Below are 16,243 nucleotides of genomic sequence, written 5' to 3' on the forward strand. Positions count from 1 at the left end.
AACAGTGGGGAGAACATGTTAGCCCTGTAGCCAGTAGCACCCTTGTAAGTTAGGAGTCTGTCAGCATTTTCATCCTGAAGCTTGGTGTTCAGGGTTCGTAGCTCAGTTGCTTTAAATAGCTTCAAGCTGAAACACTATGTAGAAATTTTAAGTCCAGATGTGTATTTTAAAGTTAAAAGTAGTGTAAGACTATTGCACTGCTTTTAGTGAACACTGCTCTGTATATTTACCAGGATCATATGTTTTTCTGGCAGTGTTAAAGAAAGAAAACACATTTTTTGATATATGATCTATTGCTCATAGTTAATTCTGCATGTTTAATAATACCTTTCAGTATTTGTCACAAGTAGGGTTTCAAAATGATGGAGCAATTTCTATTTGAAAATAATTTTTTTGACATCATTGGCCATTTTTCTCTTCATAAGCAAATATGTAGCTAATACCTATTTGACATAGTGAGTTGTATTTTCCTTACGTAATTAGCGATCAGATTTTGTTTGTGTCATTTTAATGTAATTATACCTAAACAAAGAAAACAGGTTATTAAGCCTGTTAAAACTTTGCTAAACCTACTCTGAGTTGCTGTGCAAAACTATGTACATCATAATAGATCTCAAGTTGTTTGAAGACAGACTTATTTTTGTGTTATGCCTTTAGATGCAAGAAAAATTATTTAAAATTCAAAATTTTAGGATTGAGTAAATATAAAACTTACTGGTAAGACAATGGAAACAAATAGTTTTAGATGGAAAATAAATAAACAAAAAATTTAAAAAACTTATATTTGAAAACAGGCATGGTAAAATGTCATTAATTATTTTTGCCCCTTTGGGATTGCTGTTTTTATCTTTTTAGAAGTCCAGAATATCCATTGTTAGATGCTCTAAATTGGTTTGATACATGGCTTGTGAATTTCTGGCTTAAACTGAAATAATGCCCATCAAATTTCTCTGACATATAGTATAAAAATTAAGAAATGCTATTTTATATTTACTCTTCTCTGTACAGTTCAATCAGGTTTTTCTAAGTTCTAGGTTAGAGTCTAAAAGTAACTAATATTTGTGAAACTTTGTGATAGTTTATTTAAAGTTATCTTTACATAATTACCATAGGAATAAAACTTTTCCTTTTTGCAATTACTCCCTGACCTTTCTTTTTATTCCAAAGATAGATTTGGTCAGATTCTATCTTGAAAAATAATTGTATTTCAATTTTGCTGCAAGTACAATGTGCCCAAGTGATATTGGTCTTTAAGAGTAATTGATTAGTGAAGACTTGACTTCTGTCTATGGAAATGTCATAAGCAATTTAAATTTCCATATAATAAGACCACAAAAACAATTTTAAGGGCCTGAGTTAATTCTCTATTGCTCCGGTTTCAGAGTAGCTCACAGATTTAGTCAGAGGAAGCCTCATAAAAATTTTCAATAGTGTTTTTAGAGTTAAATATCCTTTTACTTTATTTTTCACAAGCTCTGTATCATGTGATTTAAATGCTAGTTATCGTGAGGTGCGCTAAATAAAGGAACTTCTTTCTCTGTTCTGAAATGTCAGGACACAAAATTACTTCCCTCTTCCCCATGAAGTTTCTTGAATTGGTAGATTTTATATTTGAAAAACACCTAGAAAAGTAACTGTTAAAGTTTCATCACAAGTTATTCTTTGCAGAACAGAACTTTTGTATTGGGTGGTGTGCAAACAAAATTTTGAGTGCTAAACTAATTAAAAAGTGATTTTTGAGTGCTCTCTACCCCTTAAAATGTTTTGCATTGCTTGGCTTTGGTGCAGATGAAATGTGTAAAAATTTCTTGATTCTTTTGGTTTTCTTTTAGATAACACAGTTGAGTATCTCCAAGGGAAACTTTTTAGCTTCAGAGATCTACTTCTTTTTTTTTTTTTTTTTTAAATCCTCAAACATATAATTATACTTGTGATTGATATAAAGTCAAATATATTCTCTGTATCTCCCTTTTTTTCCTCAGAAAAACATTAGTCAATCTGATTTGGTAGAGTGAATAGCAGGAAAAAAAAAAAAAACAACCCAATAGATTTAGCTACTAAAATAGAATTCAGCCAAAACAGGAAAAGTTATCACTATATCTTGTTAGTTAGCACTTTTTTTCCAGGCCAAGTTGTAAGCCTCATAGAAGACTCACACAATTTGTGATGACCTATATGTTTTGTTATTAAATGTGATACATAAAACATACCATTATTTAATATAGCCATTATTATACTGCTTAAGCAAAGAAAAATGGATTTATGTATTTCACTCTTAGGGATCTTTTCTTTCATATTTTCCCATATTGAATCAATTTTCCTTTTCTTCTAACTAAAAAAAATCCATTATATTAAAAATATGCAGTAAAATAATAATGTCCCAGAGCTCTAAAAAACCTTTATATTGGGGCAGATTTCTTCACTTTTTTTCCGAAAATTTTGCCAGCCTGGAGTGGAACCCATCAGCAGTCCTATATCTCTCAACAACACCAAAAAACATCTCAGGACATGAAGTAAAGAATTACATATTGAATTGAACCCTTTAAGGATGCTTATAAGGAAAAGCCTGTGTTTAGCACACAGCCGACTTGGAACAGAAGTTAGCCTGCTCATCTTACTAAAAGCACATCATTATAATTATACTCTATACTTATGGTATATCTTCTACATTTTACAGACTTTAAAAAAATTGTCTCCAATTTATATTGGAAAACTGTAGTTTCAGGAGATGAAGTTACTTGCGATCATGGCAGAGGGGTAATAGAGGTGGGGGGAAAGACGAGGGTCTCTTGATTTTTGGTGCATTAATTCTCTTCTAAAGAGTTCAACTTTTCTGCCTTCATTAATACACTTACTGGTTCCATATTTACTTTGACATAGAAAGCCACACAGCAGGTGTTAAAACACAATATGCTGAGTGTAAAAAATGTCAAGCATTCAAATGAATACTGGCAAACACAGTTATTTCAGTATTTTTCAGATGTGCACATTTTGGCCTTGTGAATTTGAAAAGTTGATGAGTACTTTGCCCCCGTCAGGGGTACAGTATTACCTGGGTTCAGTAGCTGCTTGAGGCACTAGATCAAGTATGCAGGAAGGAAGTCATGCTCTCATGGGATTTACCCTTGACCTGGGAGACTTCTCAGATTGAATAGAGTAACCGTATGTTCCGGGTAAAGGACAGTGGGCATGATTCCCTCTCCTCTGGGATGGAAAAAGTTGTCAGAAAACTAGTTTGGAGCAAGGGCATATTGCCTCTAGCTGGGAGTGCTGACTCAAACTTTAACTGGTTCTCTCACGGACTGTTGGCGGTGGGACATGATGCTCTTTATGGAGCTGTTTCATTTATTCATTTCAAAAATATTTATCAAACACTTACTCTGTGCCAGGCACTGCTTTGGGAGCTGAGCATAGAGTGGTGAACAAGGCAGAGGAAGGCCCCTGCCTCTTGTAATTTCTAGTCTCAAATAATCTGGGCCGCTAGAGAGAGTCTCTTAGCTTTGGGCTAGCATATCAAAGGGAGTAAGATGGTCATTCCTATATGTACATTGAAATGAGGATTATTTGAGTACAATGGGATACTATAGAAGTGGGTTCTATAATTTGAGGACAGCTTTAAGATTTTAAACCAAAAGGAGGCATGGATTTCCTTGGTGGCTCAGATGGTAAAGCGTCTGCCTACAATGTGGGACACCCGGGTTCAAGATCTGAGTCAGGAAGATCCTCTGGAGAAGGAAATGGCACCCCACTCCAGTACTCTTGCCTGGAAAATCCCATGGATGGAAGAGCCTGGTATGCTACAGTCCACGGGGTCGCAAAGAGTCGGACACGACTGACTGACTTCACTTTAAAGGAGGCATAGAACTGAGAAACAGCCTAAAAGAACAGTAAAGGTGAAAAAAATATTGACCTTTTTTTTTTTTTTGCTTTTTGTTTGTTGAGTTGTTTCCCTGGCTGGAGCCAAGGGCAGAGTGGAGGGGTGTTGGAGCAGGCTTCCTCGGTGGGGGAAAGGAAGTTCTAAAGTATAGTGATCATGTCTGTTTCATCATGCTGTAAGAAATCTGCTTTAATGAGAGTTATGTACGAATTGTATTGGGGGCACGGAATTAAATGCTTTGGTTTGCTTTATGGACATCTTGACAAAAGAGGGAGGAACAGAAGGGTGAGGGTAATATTTGCCAGACGGCAAGCACACATGGGTATTGTCATTGGAGGGTGGTGGGGTTACTGTAGTTGGAGCCATGGCTTAGTCACCGCAAGGGCATCTGGAAGCGGAATGAGCAAGAGATGGAAATCATCTGAATATTATAGGATCCTGGAAGTTAGCTGCGAGAAAGGATATTATTAAGAGGCAGGCCCTTGGTAATAGGTTTAAGAATAGTGTGTTTTATGTATGACAGCAAAGACTCTGCACCGACAGTCCCTTCCGGGCTCCATGTTAATCAGAGGCACCTATCTGCAAGTTAGCTGACCCTGGTTAAAAGTGTGTTCCCTGGCAGCAGTGAAAAATGTTTATTAGCCTCAAAGGCTGATTATTCTGGATCCTGACTTCCCCGAGTTAGTCGGCTGCAGGTTAACTGCTGAAGATTAAGGAGGCAAGTGTGACATTCCAAGATGGCAGATAGGATGAGACAGAAGTTTGGCTAAAGGTGCATTTTCTGTCTGTACCACTCATGTGTCAGTGATCATTTTCAGCTGGTTACATGTCTTTATTCCTGTACCTAGACTTTAAGCTCATGATGGCTTTGTATATTCCACTGGGTCCCACTCCAGAGTGGGCACTCTGTCATGATTTGCAGTGTGATTGAATGCTGAATATCTAGCTCAGAGTAAGTTGATGAAATGTAGTTCTGGATACCATACCACATTTAGACTTCCCTGTAATCAGGAACTGTAAGGTTTCCCCTAAATGTCTTATCCCATAGAGCCGACCACACTTCCTTTTTTTGGGGGGGGGGGTAGGGGGGGGTGGGGGCTGTGATCTGGCTGAGACCACACCTCAGGGAGCTCCAGGCTGCAGACAGGCAGTGCCTTAATACGTATGATGCAGTCTGCACATGGGCCGTCAGCTTTCCTTCTGTGGTATAATTCCTATGGACAACTTAACATGGGGATTTAATAAAAATGTACATATATTCTGTGAAGAGTCCAACAACAAATGAAGGAAACTTTTGCATGCCTTTGAAATGGGTGGGCCCTGAAATGTTGGTCTGTTTGAAGTGGCATCCGAACCCGTATGCAGATGCCTCCGTCCTGTCTGCCATTCCTGGACTAGAGCACTAAGTCCTGATACAGTGCATCCTTTATGATGAGACTATATTCTCAGTTCTTCAGCTTTTCTGAGATGCCATTATTGCTGCTATCTTTCCTGTTTTATGTAGGTGGTAGCCCTTGGAGAGGTACCAGATGGGACTGTGGTTACTGTCATGGCGGGTAACGATGAAAATTATTCTGCTGAGCTCCGAAATGCCTCTGCTGTTATGAAAAACCAAGTAGCCAGGTTCAACGATCTGAGATTTGTCGGCCGGAGTGGAAGAGGTAGGTCTCTGGTTTTTCATATGGATAATGGAATAAACACTTTAGGATCCTCTGATGAAATGTAGGCTAAGTCTGTATACAAATCAGCACCTTCTACCGAATAGAATTACTGAAAGTTTTCTTTAAATACGTCCAGATGAGGTTGAGTGTTTTAGTGAGTACTCAGGCCTTTTTCATTTGTTTTATGATATTGAAAATTCAAACAATGTTTTCAGAAGGACCAGTTCCTAATTTCCCTGGGTGTGAGCATATGAGGTGGAAGGAAGAACAGTTGGAGATTCAAGTTCTGAGTTATGAGGAGCCAAATAACTGAGTACATTCAGTGGCAAAGGGCAAAGAAAAGGGAGTGCATTGGATCAATTTCCTGGTAATATCAATTTTGCTCTAAGTTGTAGCAAGGACAGCTAGCATAATGCTCTTCACTTGTCACATATGTTACCTCTGTAGGATTTAATTTACTCCTATAGGAACTTATTTAAAAATCATAGGCTTTTATAGAAGGCTTTTCATTTGAATAAGTGAATAATGTATTACTTATGTTAGAATGACTATGTGGAATTGCCTAGACAGATGAATGATTGGGACTCTAAATATTTCCACATTATTTAAGACTTTCCACCATCCATACCCCCCATTCAAATATTAGGAATCCTTAAAAAGATCATAAAAGAGAAAATAATCCTTTTTAGGGTTTTCATAGCTGTTTCATAAATGCGGTTAATATTTTTTTAAAAAAGTCTCAAAGAAAACCAGTATTTTGGCTTTTATTTACTTATTCTATGGCAAGACTTTTAATCATCATTCATTAGAAGTTTTATGTTCATTTACTGATTGATTGAATCTGACATTTCCATTTTAAGTATTTTGATGAGAAGAGGGAAAATAGACCACTTTAGGACTGGAGTGAAATAAATTATAAATAAATTATAAAGACCTGTGGAATGACTTCAACCCAGGTTTGTGTTAGGAAATGAGAAGCATCAATTTTTAAACCATGTCCAATAATTGCCCTTTAGTTTGGATCAGATGTCAAATTATTACCATTGTAAAAACTTGATAAGGGAAATTCATGCAAGACTGTTTCCGGTGAGTAGTTTTAGTTTACTTTCTAGGAACAGGGCCAAGAAGTTCTACTTTTTAACTTAAAAAAAAAAATGATGCATGCTAATGAGATACTGTCACTGAAGATTTGAAATAAAATGAGAGCCTCTGGTAGAATCAAAACTCAAGGGGTTATCTCTGCATCAGGTATAGTTCACTTTCATTAAAAGAAAAAGAAAGATACATCTTAGTCTCACTCTTGACTGATTAGGTGTAAAGTGTTTATGAGTGTGTATTCATTTTTCCCCGCAGTTACTGTGTAGGCCCACTGTACAATTCAAATTTCTTTTTTTCTAGTAAGAATCAAGAGAAATTTGAACATGATGTATCTTCTGAACCTGTATCTTCTGAAGGGCATCTTTCTTCTAATGTAATATTACTTTGTTAAATTTTAGTATTTAAAAGACCAGGCGCTATACATCATTTTACAGACACAAACTAGAGTTTTCATTTATCTTGCTTTTGTATGATATGGATGCTGCATAACTTTTCTCTGATCAGTTTGAGTAGAAACTATGGCAAAGTGATAGTGTACTTTGTAAACCCTCAACATATTTATTTAAGAAACTTCAAAGAGAAACAAAGGGTGTGCACTGTTTTACTATATTGGCTTTCTGAGTTTTGGCTGGTTTCCCAAATAGCAATTTTTATATTTAAAAAAAAAAAGACAGACTTAACTGCTTGCAGACTTTTCACGCATGGAAGATGAAGAAAGCTTCTTTTGATGAAGTGTAATTATGTCCAAACAGAGCTGACCCCCTCCCCCTATATTTCTTATGATCTTAACTGAAGAAAGTAGGATTTTTCCTTTGAAGCAGCCGGGACTTGGTGGAGGATCTGAAATGCCACAGTCTGCTGCCAGAGGCAGGATGGAGAAATTGGTCCAGACTTGTCTTCGAGACTTAGATTGGGGGTGGGGGGAGTGAGTGGAGAGAGAAAGAAAAATTGATGTATCACTAATAATAGATTTTTAAATCAGGGCATTAATATTATATGAAAGGAAACAGTAATATCAAGCTGAAATGAAGAGGGGAAAAAGGACAGAGAATATTGATGAGATACTACCCTTTGAAAAAAAAAAATGGGTCAGTTCTTCAGTGGCAGGAAACCCTTTAACCTGCCTGTGTACCTGACCTGCTTCTAACAGTCCCTTTCCAGCTTCCTCTTTGATTTTCACACTTCTATATTTCTCTCAAGTTTTTAAGTCTGGGTCAACAAGATGCTGCCATTGTATCTTCTGCCCAGCTATTTACATTTTCTATTTTCAGTAGCATTAAAAAATGAAAAAAACAGCAAGTTCCTCAAATGCTACATTTTTTCATGGGTAGAAAGATACACTCTCAGGAATTAAAAAAACAGTTTTCGATTTGTAAAGCAGTAACATTGCTACTTACTCTGGCCTTATGGGTTATCTGAGGAACACAGCTTTTGGAAGTGCTTTGGAATATGAGTAGAGCTTCGGTGAAACTTGCATTCAGTGGAGAGTGGCTTACATTTTTAAATTGTCTTTTCTCTTTTTCTTCTTTATATGTTAAGCCAAGTATTGAAAGTGACTTTGGTCTTTAAGTTTTCTTGGTGTGCTTCCTCACTTTTGACGTCAAGCGAGTTGCTTGTAATTTACAAGCACTTCTAAACACCTGTAATGTGCAGAGCGTGGTACTTTGTCAATTCCGGATACAATCTGTGCTTATAGTCTTAACTTTCCCCACTATTTCTGACAGCCCCTCGGGCTAGGTTAGAATTGCCTTTCAATGACAGGTCCTATGTGTATCTCAGAAAATATATGACTTGAGGACATATTGCAGAACTAGTTCCTAGATGAAGCTAAGGATGCTACAATTAGGTGTCTAACGAGTGCTAGCTCCCTAAGTAAGAGCTTGCATTTTTTTTTTATCACTTATGGAGAGTAGTAAACAATGGGATTTGGAAAAGTTTTTTTTTTATTTAAGGGAGTAAGTCACAAATACTCATATAAACATTTGACTTCAGAAATATATCACTGTTTATAGGGACGAGAGCAAATGACCTAGTTGGATGATAGTTTCTGGAACCGTTAGGTTCGTGTTCCTTTTGAAGGGGCAGTAAGAAGTGGGAGGAACCTCCTTGTCTTTTGTTTTAGTTGTTAAAGTACATCTTGATTCTTAGGATTTGATTTTAGAAGACTTCAATCAGACTTTCATATTGGTTTCCTTTCTCTCAGACCCAACTCTTTTTAAAATGAAGTCTTTATAGAAAATCGGTTCTGTTGTGAACATTGGATGGTGAGTTTTATATTTCACCTTCTTTTGTTCCTATGTGAGGTGTTTCTATGAATTTGGAGAAGCATCAATGCATTTTAATATCCAGAGTACGTTGTGAAAGTCTCAAACAGCAATATTCTCAGAAATGGTTTAGGTAAATTCATGGGCACTGTCTCTTGCGGTTATTAAGAGTCATTAAAGACAATTGACGGAGAAGGCGACGGCACCCCACTCCAGCACTCTTGCCTGGAAAATCCTATGGACGGAGGAGCCTGGTAGGCTCCAGTCGATGGGGTCGCTAAGAGTCGGGCACGACTGAGCGACTTCATTTTCACTTTTCACTTTCATGTATTGGAGAAGGAAATGGCAACCCACTCCAGTATTCTTGCCTGGAGAATCCCAGGGACAGGGGAGCCTGGTGGGCTGCCGTCTATGGGGTCGCACAGAGTCGGACACGACTGAAACGACTTAGCAGCAGCAGCAGCAGCAAAGACAATTGAGATGTGTACCTCCTTGGTTTATCAAGATTCGTGCCATGGATGACAACTGTCTTCTAAGCACCACTCTTGAAGCACTGCTAGAAATCCAGTCCTGGCTCACAGGCCATTGATCCAACCCAGAATGGATCTTTTTTTTTTTTAATGGTTTAATGCAAATTAATTTTCAATCTGGGAGTTCAGCCAGTTCACTCCTCCAGATCTTCCCATTGTTTTAAGGTCCTGATGTGGATCCAGTGGCTTCCTATTCAACTTTCTAATCTCCATTTCTGTAGACTTTCAGTTTTCTGTGAGTAGTTCCGACTCCTGGCTGCCTTATTCTTCTGGTTAGTCTTAATGTTTATAATGAATCCTTTGTTCCCTAACCAGATAATTAAATTTCTTAAATCCATATAACATTCAATATATAATGGATAAAATATAGAATATCAGTGACACTTTAAAGATAGATGATTTCATCATTCTGGTTGACATACTTAATTAGTAGATTTATATTTGTTTCTTGGTCTGATAGAGCTGTTTGGGACACATGTAGCAATAAATTACCTATTAGTTTCTAAAAATGTTCTCTAACAAAGTCAAAAAGAACATTAATTTTAGGGTCTGGAAGACTTGGTTTCAGATCCTGATTTTTTTCCACTTATTAGTTGTGTGGTTAAATTAGTAAGATTCTCTGAGCTTCAGTTTCCTTATTTGTGAAATGAGGGTGATAAACCTGAGTGGGTAGGATTAAATGAGATAATGTGTATGAAGTGACTGGCACTTCACAGGTTTCTAATCAATATTCATTTTCCTCATATTTCCCTCCCCCTGCCTTTCTCTCTTTCCTCCCCATCCCCTCCCCACCTTCTTAGCCACAGGGTAGCCAAAGAGACTTAAAACTATATATGCCTAGTAACAAATGATATGTGTCTTAAACATATTTTAGGAACTTAACATGGTCTGGGTTGAAAAGAAAACCCATTCACTAGACTTGACAGCCAAAGACCTGTTCTACATTAAGCCTCCTCTACAACCTGTTCCATATTAAGCTTTGAAAAGATTGCATTAAACTCTGTGTTGCTACATATTGTTTAAGATTTGTGTTTTGATTTCATACCCTCTGCTTTCAGTAAAGGGAAAAACAGTCTTTGACCAAAAAAAAAAAAAAAAAAGAAAAAGGCAAAAGGAAAGGATCTTTTCAAAGCTCTGTCCCAGGAGCAGGCTAAATGAATTCTCTGGCCTGAGATTGCTGAATGTTTTATTGAGTCACTGCTTCACGCCCACCTTTTCCTGTCTTGTAACAGTTTGCAGTTTTGACTATCTGACATGACTAACCGTCGCAAATCTAACTGATTACAACTGTCAGTGAGTCTGGGTAGCAGAGTCTGGTATCTTCTTCTGGAGAAAGCAAACAGCCAGATCTGCACCCAAACTTTTCCCCATCATTTTTGCCACCCTTCCCCCTTCCACCTCCCCACCCCCCCATCACCTTTTTTTAGCTCATTAATTTGAAACATCAAATGCACTTTTTCAGTGAATCACACCCTCTGCTGAAAGCAAGCGTTCATATTTACATTGGGAGATGTCATGTACATTTAGCCAAAAATAAGTTACTGTCAGGGAGTCATTTCAAGATGGCTCTTAGACGAGGAGGTATGTTAGGGAAGGGGTGGGCAGGGAGGAGAAAAACTTTGTTCCAGTAATGATGAAATCATCATACCACAGGCACATTAAGGCCAGGACGGGAGACACTGGCTCCTGTTAAAATGATTCCCATAAGAATCTTACTCTTTCATCTTCTCATTGTAGTGCAGTTAAGCAAATGAAATACTAAAGCCATGTGAAGTCAATAGCATAATCAACAGTGATTTAGTATTGTTCTCTCACGGGGTCATGACCTAATCCTAAATAAAGACTTCTAAAATTGTCTGCTTGGATGTGTTCCTGATGTTGTAGAAAAACTGAAAGCAAAGAGAACCCTCTTCAAGTGGTCAAGAGTTTTTGTTTGCATTAGAGCTCTTGCTACTGAGCAACTCTTTTTTGAAATTGGAGCCTCCCTGTACAAGACTGCCATGAAGATGAGGATTTTAGTGCTCATGAGCTTAGTAACTCCCTAAAGTAGCCATCAGAGGGTTTCTCATTAGAATAAGGAGTCTTGACCCTTGTTTGTGTTTGGTTACTTCTTCAGAGATGCTTAAATGCAATGTAGACATTAGCACTGCCATTTTATCAATACTGTCTTTTTATATTCACTGTGGATTTTCCCTTTTCTATCTGCAGGCAAGAGTTTCACCTTGACCATAACTGTCTTCACAAATCCTCCCCAAGTTGCCACCTATCACAGAGCTATTAAAGTCACAGTGGATGGACCCCGGGAACCCAGAAGTAAGTGCTTGCCTTTCTATTGGAAATGGGAATAGAATTTGTGGAGACCCTGTGAGGAATTTATCCAAGATAAGTTAGTGCTCCTTTCACGTGAAGAGTTTCTTTGCCGAGTTTGCTATCTGCGTATATTTTTACGAGGGGCAATTAGATCTTCACAGTTAGTGGAAAATCAAATTACACTTTTCACCTTTGCCTCAAAATTGCTAAGCCCAACATAACTTTATGAATTTCCGTTACTGTAAGTTTTTTTGCTAAAAAATTCTGCTCATCCACTGGACACAATAGATGAGGCAGAACAGACCCACGAGAGCTGAGGAAGAAAACAATAAAATGCAAAATCCTGAGCTTAGTCAAAAAGCTTTTGCGTGTGTTTCCCATGGTCTAAGAATGTGTTTTAACTTTTTAACTCGCCCACTCAATTCCCTTTATAGAGAGCACACTGCTTAATTACAAAGAATTTATTTGCAAATGATAACTTGCTTGATTGTTACAACACTGTTGTTTGCTCATGTTCTAGTAATTGCCATAGATAGTTTCTTTAGCAGATAGAGTCAAGCCAGACTTAAATCCAACTTGGTTTATTTGTCTCCTGGGACATCTGAAAGGTTGAACCAGCATCATTTGAAGGCAGTGCCCATCATCCATTTGGGCTAATATGCATTTTCCTCTTAAATCTAAATTAAAACAGGTTTGCTCCCCCCTCCACCCCTAAAACTGATTTGAACATACTTACCAGAGCTGAATTTAAATATGTTTAAAGATTAAATATTATTTAATACATACAACCTTAAAAATTCCGTGCCAATGGAAACATCACACAGAACTCCGCCTTTGATGAGTGAATCCACTGGAGATGTAGCCATTGTGTTTGGAGAGTTTAATTTGGCTTGTGGTGGAGGGACAGCTGGCAGAAATCTTTGTTATATAATGATACACCTGCCAAGACAATGGCATAGCTCTTCTTCTCCTAAAATCGAGAGCAAAGGGCTGGTGAAGTTTTGCCTCCCCTCTGCCCCTGGGGCTGCCTGTCCTTGAGCCATGGGAAGACGTGTTGCCTTCCACTCCTCTTGCACTGTCTCTTCTCACGAAGGCTGACTGCTTGCCCAAACGAGGGAGGTTTCCTGCCTGACAAGTCGGTCTTTGAGGTTTTTCTTTTCTCCGTCTTTCATGTGTATGGCGTTCTTCTAGGTTTCCCAACAATGGGAGCGCTGGCTCTGTCTGCTCAGGTTAAGAGTGTCCTGTTAGGCGGTGGCCACACACACGTCTCTGGTTGCCCCGTCTCTGGTCCTCAGGGCCAGCAATCATGCAGTGCAGGTGAATGGATCAGCCTAGGGCTATCTGGCCTGATTTCAGATTTTTGCCTGACTTTTCTGGACCACTGTCCATCTGGAACGATGGCTTAGGATGGAAGACATCTAGCATTTTATCTGATTAGCCCCCGAGTTCCTGAAAAGGCAGGGACATCCCTCAATAATGCACCAAGCAGGATGGTAGTCTTTTCACGTTTAACACAACTAATACTTATCTTGTAAAGATGTTTCCTGCTGATCTCAGCTGCTTTTCTCAGTTCTTGGAAAAACCATCACTGTGTGTGTGTGTATGTCTCTCTTTCTCTGTGTATATCTCCAGATGCTCACAAGTTGATGCTCAGACTTGATGGTTGGGAGAGGAAGCAGGGGAAGGTGGGTGCTGCCTCATTCTGAAAGTGGTGACAAAAAGAAGGAGGTAGAACAGCTTTGGGAGAGTCACTTCTCTTTCAAGCAAGGGTAGTATCACCTCATTCCCAGGAGGCCATTGGCAGAATGAACAGTTGCTAGGCTCAGTCCCTGTAAAGACAGAGAAGTGCTCTGAAAGCAGTGAGAGTTAGGGATAGAGCAGATAGTATGCATGTGACCTGAGTTTAGGCTTTTGATGCTGCTGAAGGTGCTGGGCAGAAGCAGATACAGAAATCGAGTGGCGGACCTCTGCCCTAGATCTGCTCACAAACCAAAATATCTGTGGAAATGCAATGTCATTTCTCTGACATCACAAGGTGACTGGCCAAACTCAGTGTCTGGCTGTGTCTGGTATCAGTAACATTTTAATCCTACAACCTGAATTCTCAGTACGGGGTTATTTCCTTCTGCCCTGCTCTTGGCCGTCTGAGCATTGGATGTTTGTAAGTAAAACCCTCTTCTCAATATTGTTCTTTAATTTTGAGACTCCCAGGTGTGGAAAATGCCCAAGATTTTCAATTTCCTTCAACTGTGAGTTGAAGGCTTTTAATTGATAGGTGTGTATATAATGTTAAATGAAGAATCCTCTAGAACATGAATTGGCAGCCTTTTTTTGTAACGTGCCAGATAGGAACTGATTTCAACTCTCTGGGTCCTATGATATCTGCCACAGGGACTCAACTCTGCCAGTGTAGCTCAGAAGCAGCCTTCAACAATACATAAACAAATGGTAGTGGCTGCATATCAATAAAACTTTATTTACAAAAATAGGTTGGGGGGTGGTCAGATTTGGCACACAAGTTGTGGTTTGCCAACCACTGCTCTAGACTTCTTCAAAGTGGCTTATTTTCTCAACCGTTAACAGAGAAGAGATTTAGGAAAATTCTGAGGGAAGAAAAAAAAGACAGTGAGTGCAATTGTTTTAGCATCTTCTCCCACAACATTTTAATTCTGTAAGTAATGGTTGTTATGGAAAGACTGTACGTCTGTTTCTTACTGTGAAAGTTTGAAGGGATTGAGTATTTTTGCTCTCTTGGTCCTGTTAATGGAATTTCACTCCTTCTTCAGAAGATCACAGTATAAGTTGAAAAGACTACTTCTGGCAGATGAGCTGTTTGAACAAGGACAGGTTCCAGGTTAACTGGTTGGGTCTTTACTCAGCAACAGGACAGTGATTAAGGGCGTGGGCTTTTGCATCAGGCTGTCTGGATTGAAAGCCCGGGATGCCACCATTCACCAGTTGTGTGGTGATAGGCAAGTTACCTAAGTTGTCTTGGCCTCAGTTTCCTCCTCTGCTAAAGTGAGAAAAATAATTAATAATAAAGTGAGAAGACTAATAATAGTATCTTCCTCATCCGTTGCTGCAAAGATGTTAAGTGATGTCATGTATCTAAAATGCACAGCCCAGGGACTGTCGGGCAGTAAGTGCTCAGTAAGCATGAGCTATTATTACATCAGTTTCAGCATCAGAAGTTTGCTGTAGTTTTTGCTTAGAGTACACTTCCAGGAAATAGATACCATCTAGCTTCTGTTCTCTCGTTTTTTTATTTTCTTGCAGATGGCTTTACTAATTTCTGCTCATTAGTAAATGACACTAATAAGTGTTATAAATTGTGCTAGAGCAGGTATAGGCTGCCTGGGGACAGCTGGGCAGAACTGATGATAAACAGCTTGTTCACAGCAAAGTCCAAGAGAGGATGCTAGGGCACCGATGCCGCCCTCGGAGGCCCCACTTATCAGCCCATCTGCCAAGGCTTGCTTTTCACTCAGAAAATCAGAAAGGTTTCATCCTTCCATGTTTTCTGTCTCTGGCAGCTGAACGGGTACTGTCACATCACAAACAACTCCTTCTCTTAATATACACATCTGGCGCTGGCAGTTGGACGAACTTCATAAGAGCACATGATCATCACTCATTACAAGATTAAAAAGTACCCCATGGCATCATTGATGTTTTTTAACTTTGATCTTTTGCAGTTGTGATTCATCTTAGTTATAAAACTTCCCTTTAAAGGAACACAGCCGATGACTTATTAGAACCTTCGTCTTAAGTAGCGTAAACATGAGAATGGTACACATCTTTACAAAATGCCATTTATTTTCTCCGCCAGCTTATCAGTTTAAGACATGACATCATGCTTAAGATCCCAAATTTGTCAGCCTTGTGTTTAGGCAAGGCATTTTGACCTTCTGTTGGCAAGTTAGCTCTGAAGAGGTACTGCCGTACGTTCACCAGCAGAAGTCAGTGGAGCAGCAGCAGCTATAGTAATGCATTTGGATGCCTGACTCTTTCAAACATCAGATTCTATTAGGATCTTTTGTTCCACATATGCAGTTGCTTCCAACTGCAGTCCTTTTGAAAGAACTTCTCCAGGAAGATGAAATCTTGCTCAGTGGTGTCATATTCTACTGTTGTATTTCTGAGTTAAGGAGGAAGAGTGATGGAAGGGTATTATTGGCTGTGCAGAGGATGGAAAAAGTAAATCACCTTACACAGTCAGAAGTCTTTTTATTCTCTTGCTGCTCTGTCAGTTATCTCTTGCTAAATAACAAACCATCCCCAAACACAGTGGCTTAAAATAGCAACCAGGGAATTCCGTGGTGGTTCAGCGGTTAGCACTCTGTGCCTCTACTGCAGGAAGCCTAGGTTTGATCCCTGGTCAAGGAACTAAGATCCCAAAAGCTTCCTGATGCAGAAAAAAGTAAAATAAATAAATAAATAAATAAATAAAGACCAAAAAAAAAAGAAAAGAAACAGCCACTAGTTTATTATTTCTCACGACTC

General features: G+C 38.8%; 1 protein-coding gene across 6 annotated transcripts in view; it reads left to right on the plus strand.

Annotated features, from left to right (window-relative positions):
- Positions 1–16,243, plus strand: part of RUNX2 (RUNX family transcription factor 2) — a 351,735-nt gene that overhangs the window by 98,899 nt on the left and 236,593 nt on the right. For all 6 annotated transcript variants that reach the window (XM_024984090.2, XM_024984092.2, XM_024984091.2 and 3 more), the window contains 2 exons: positions 5,382–5,538; positions 11,639–11,743. In XM_024984090.2, the coding sequence (XP_024839858.1) occupies positions 5,382–5,538; positions 11,639–11,743 (262 nt within the window). The remainder of the gene's footprint in view (positions 1–5,381; positions 5,539–11,638; positions 11,744–16,243) is intronic.

This window comes from Bos taurus, chromosome 23 (assembly GCF_002263795.3).
Source record: "Bos taurus isolate L1 Dominette 01449 registration number 42190680 breed Hereford chromosome 23, ARS-UCD2.0, whole genome shotgun sequence".
NCBI classification, from domain to species: domain Eukaryota; kingdom Metazoa; phylum Chordata; class Mammalia; order Artiodactyla; family Bovidae; genus Bos; species Bos taurus.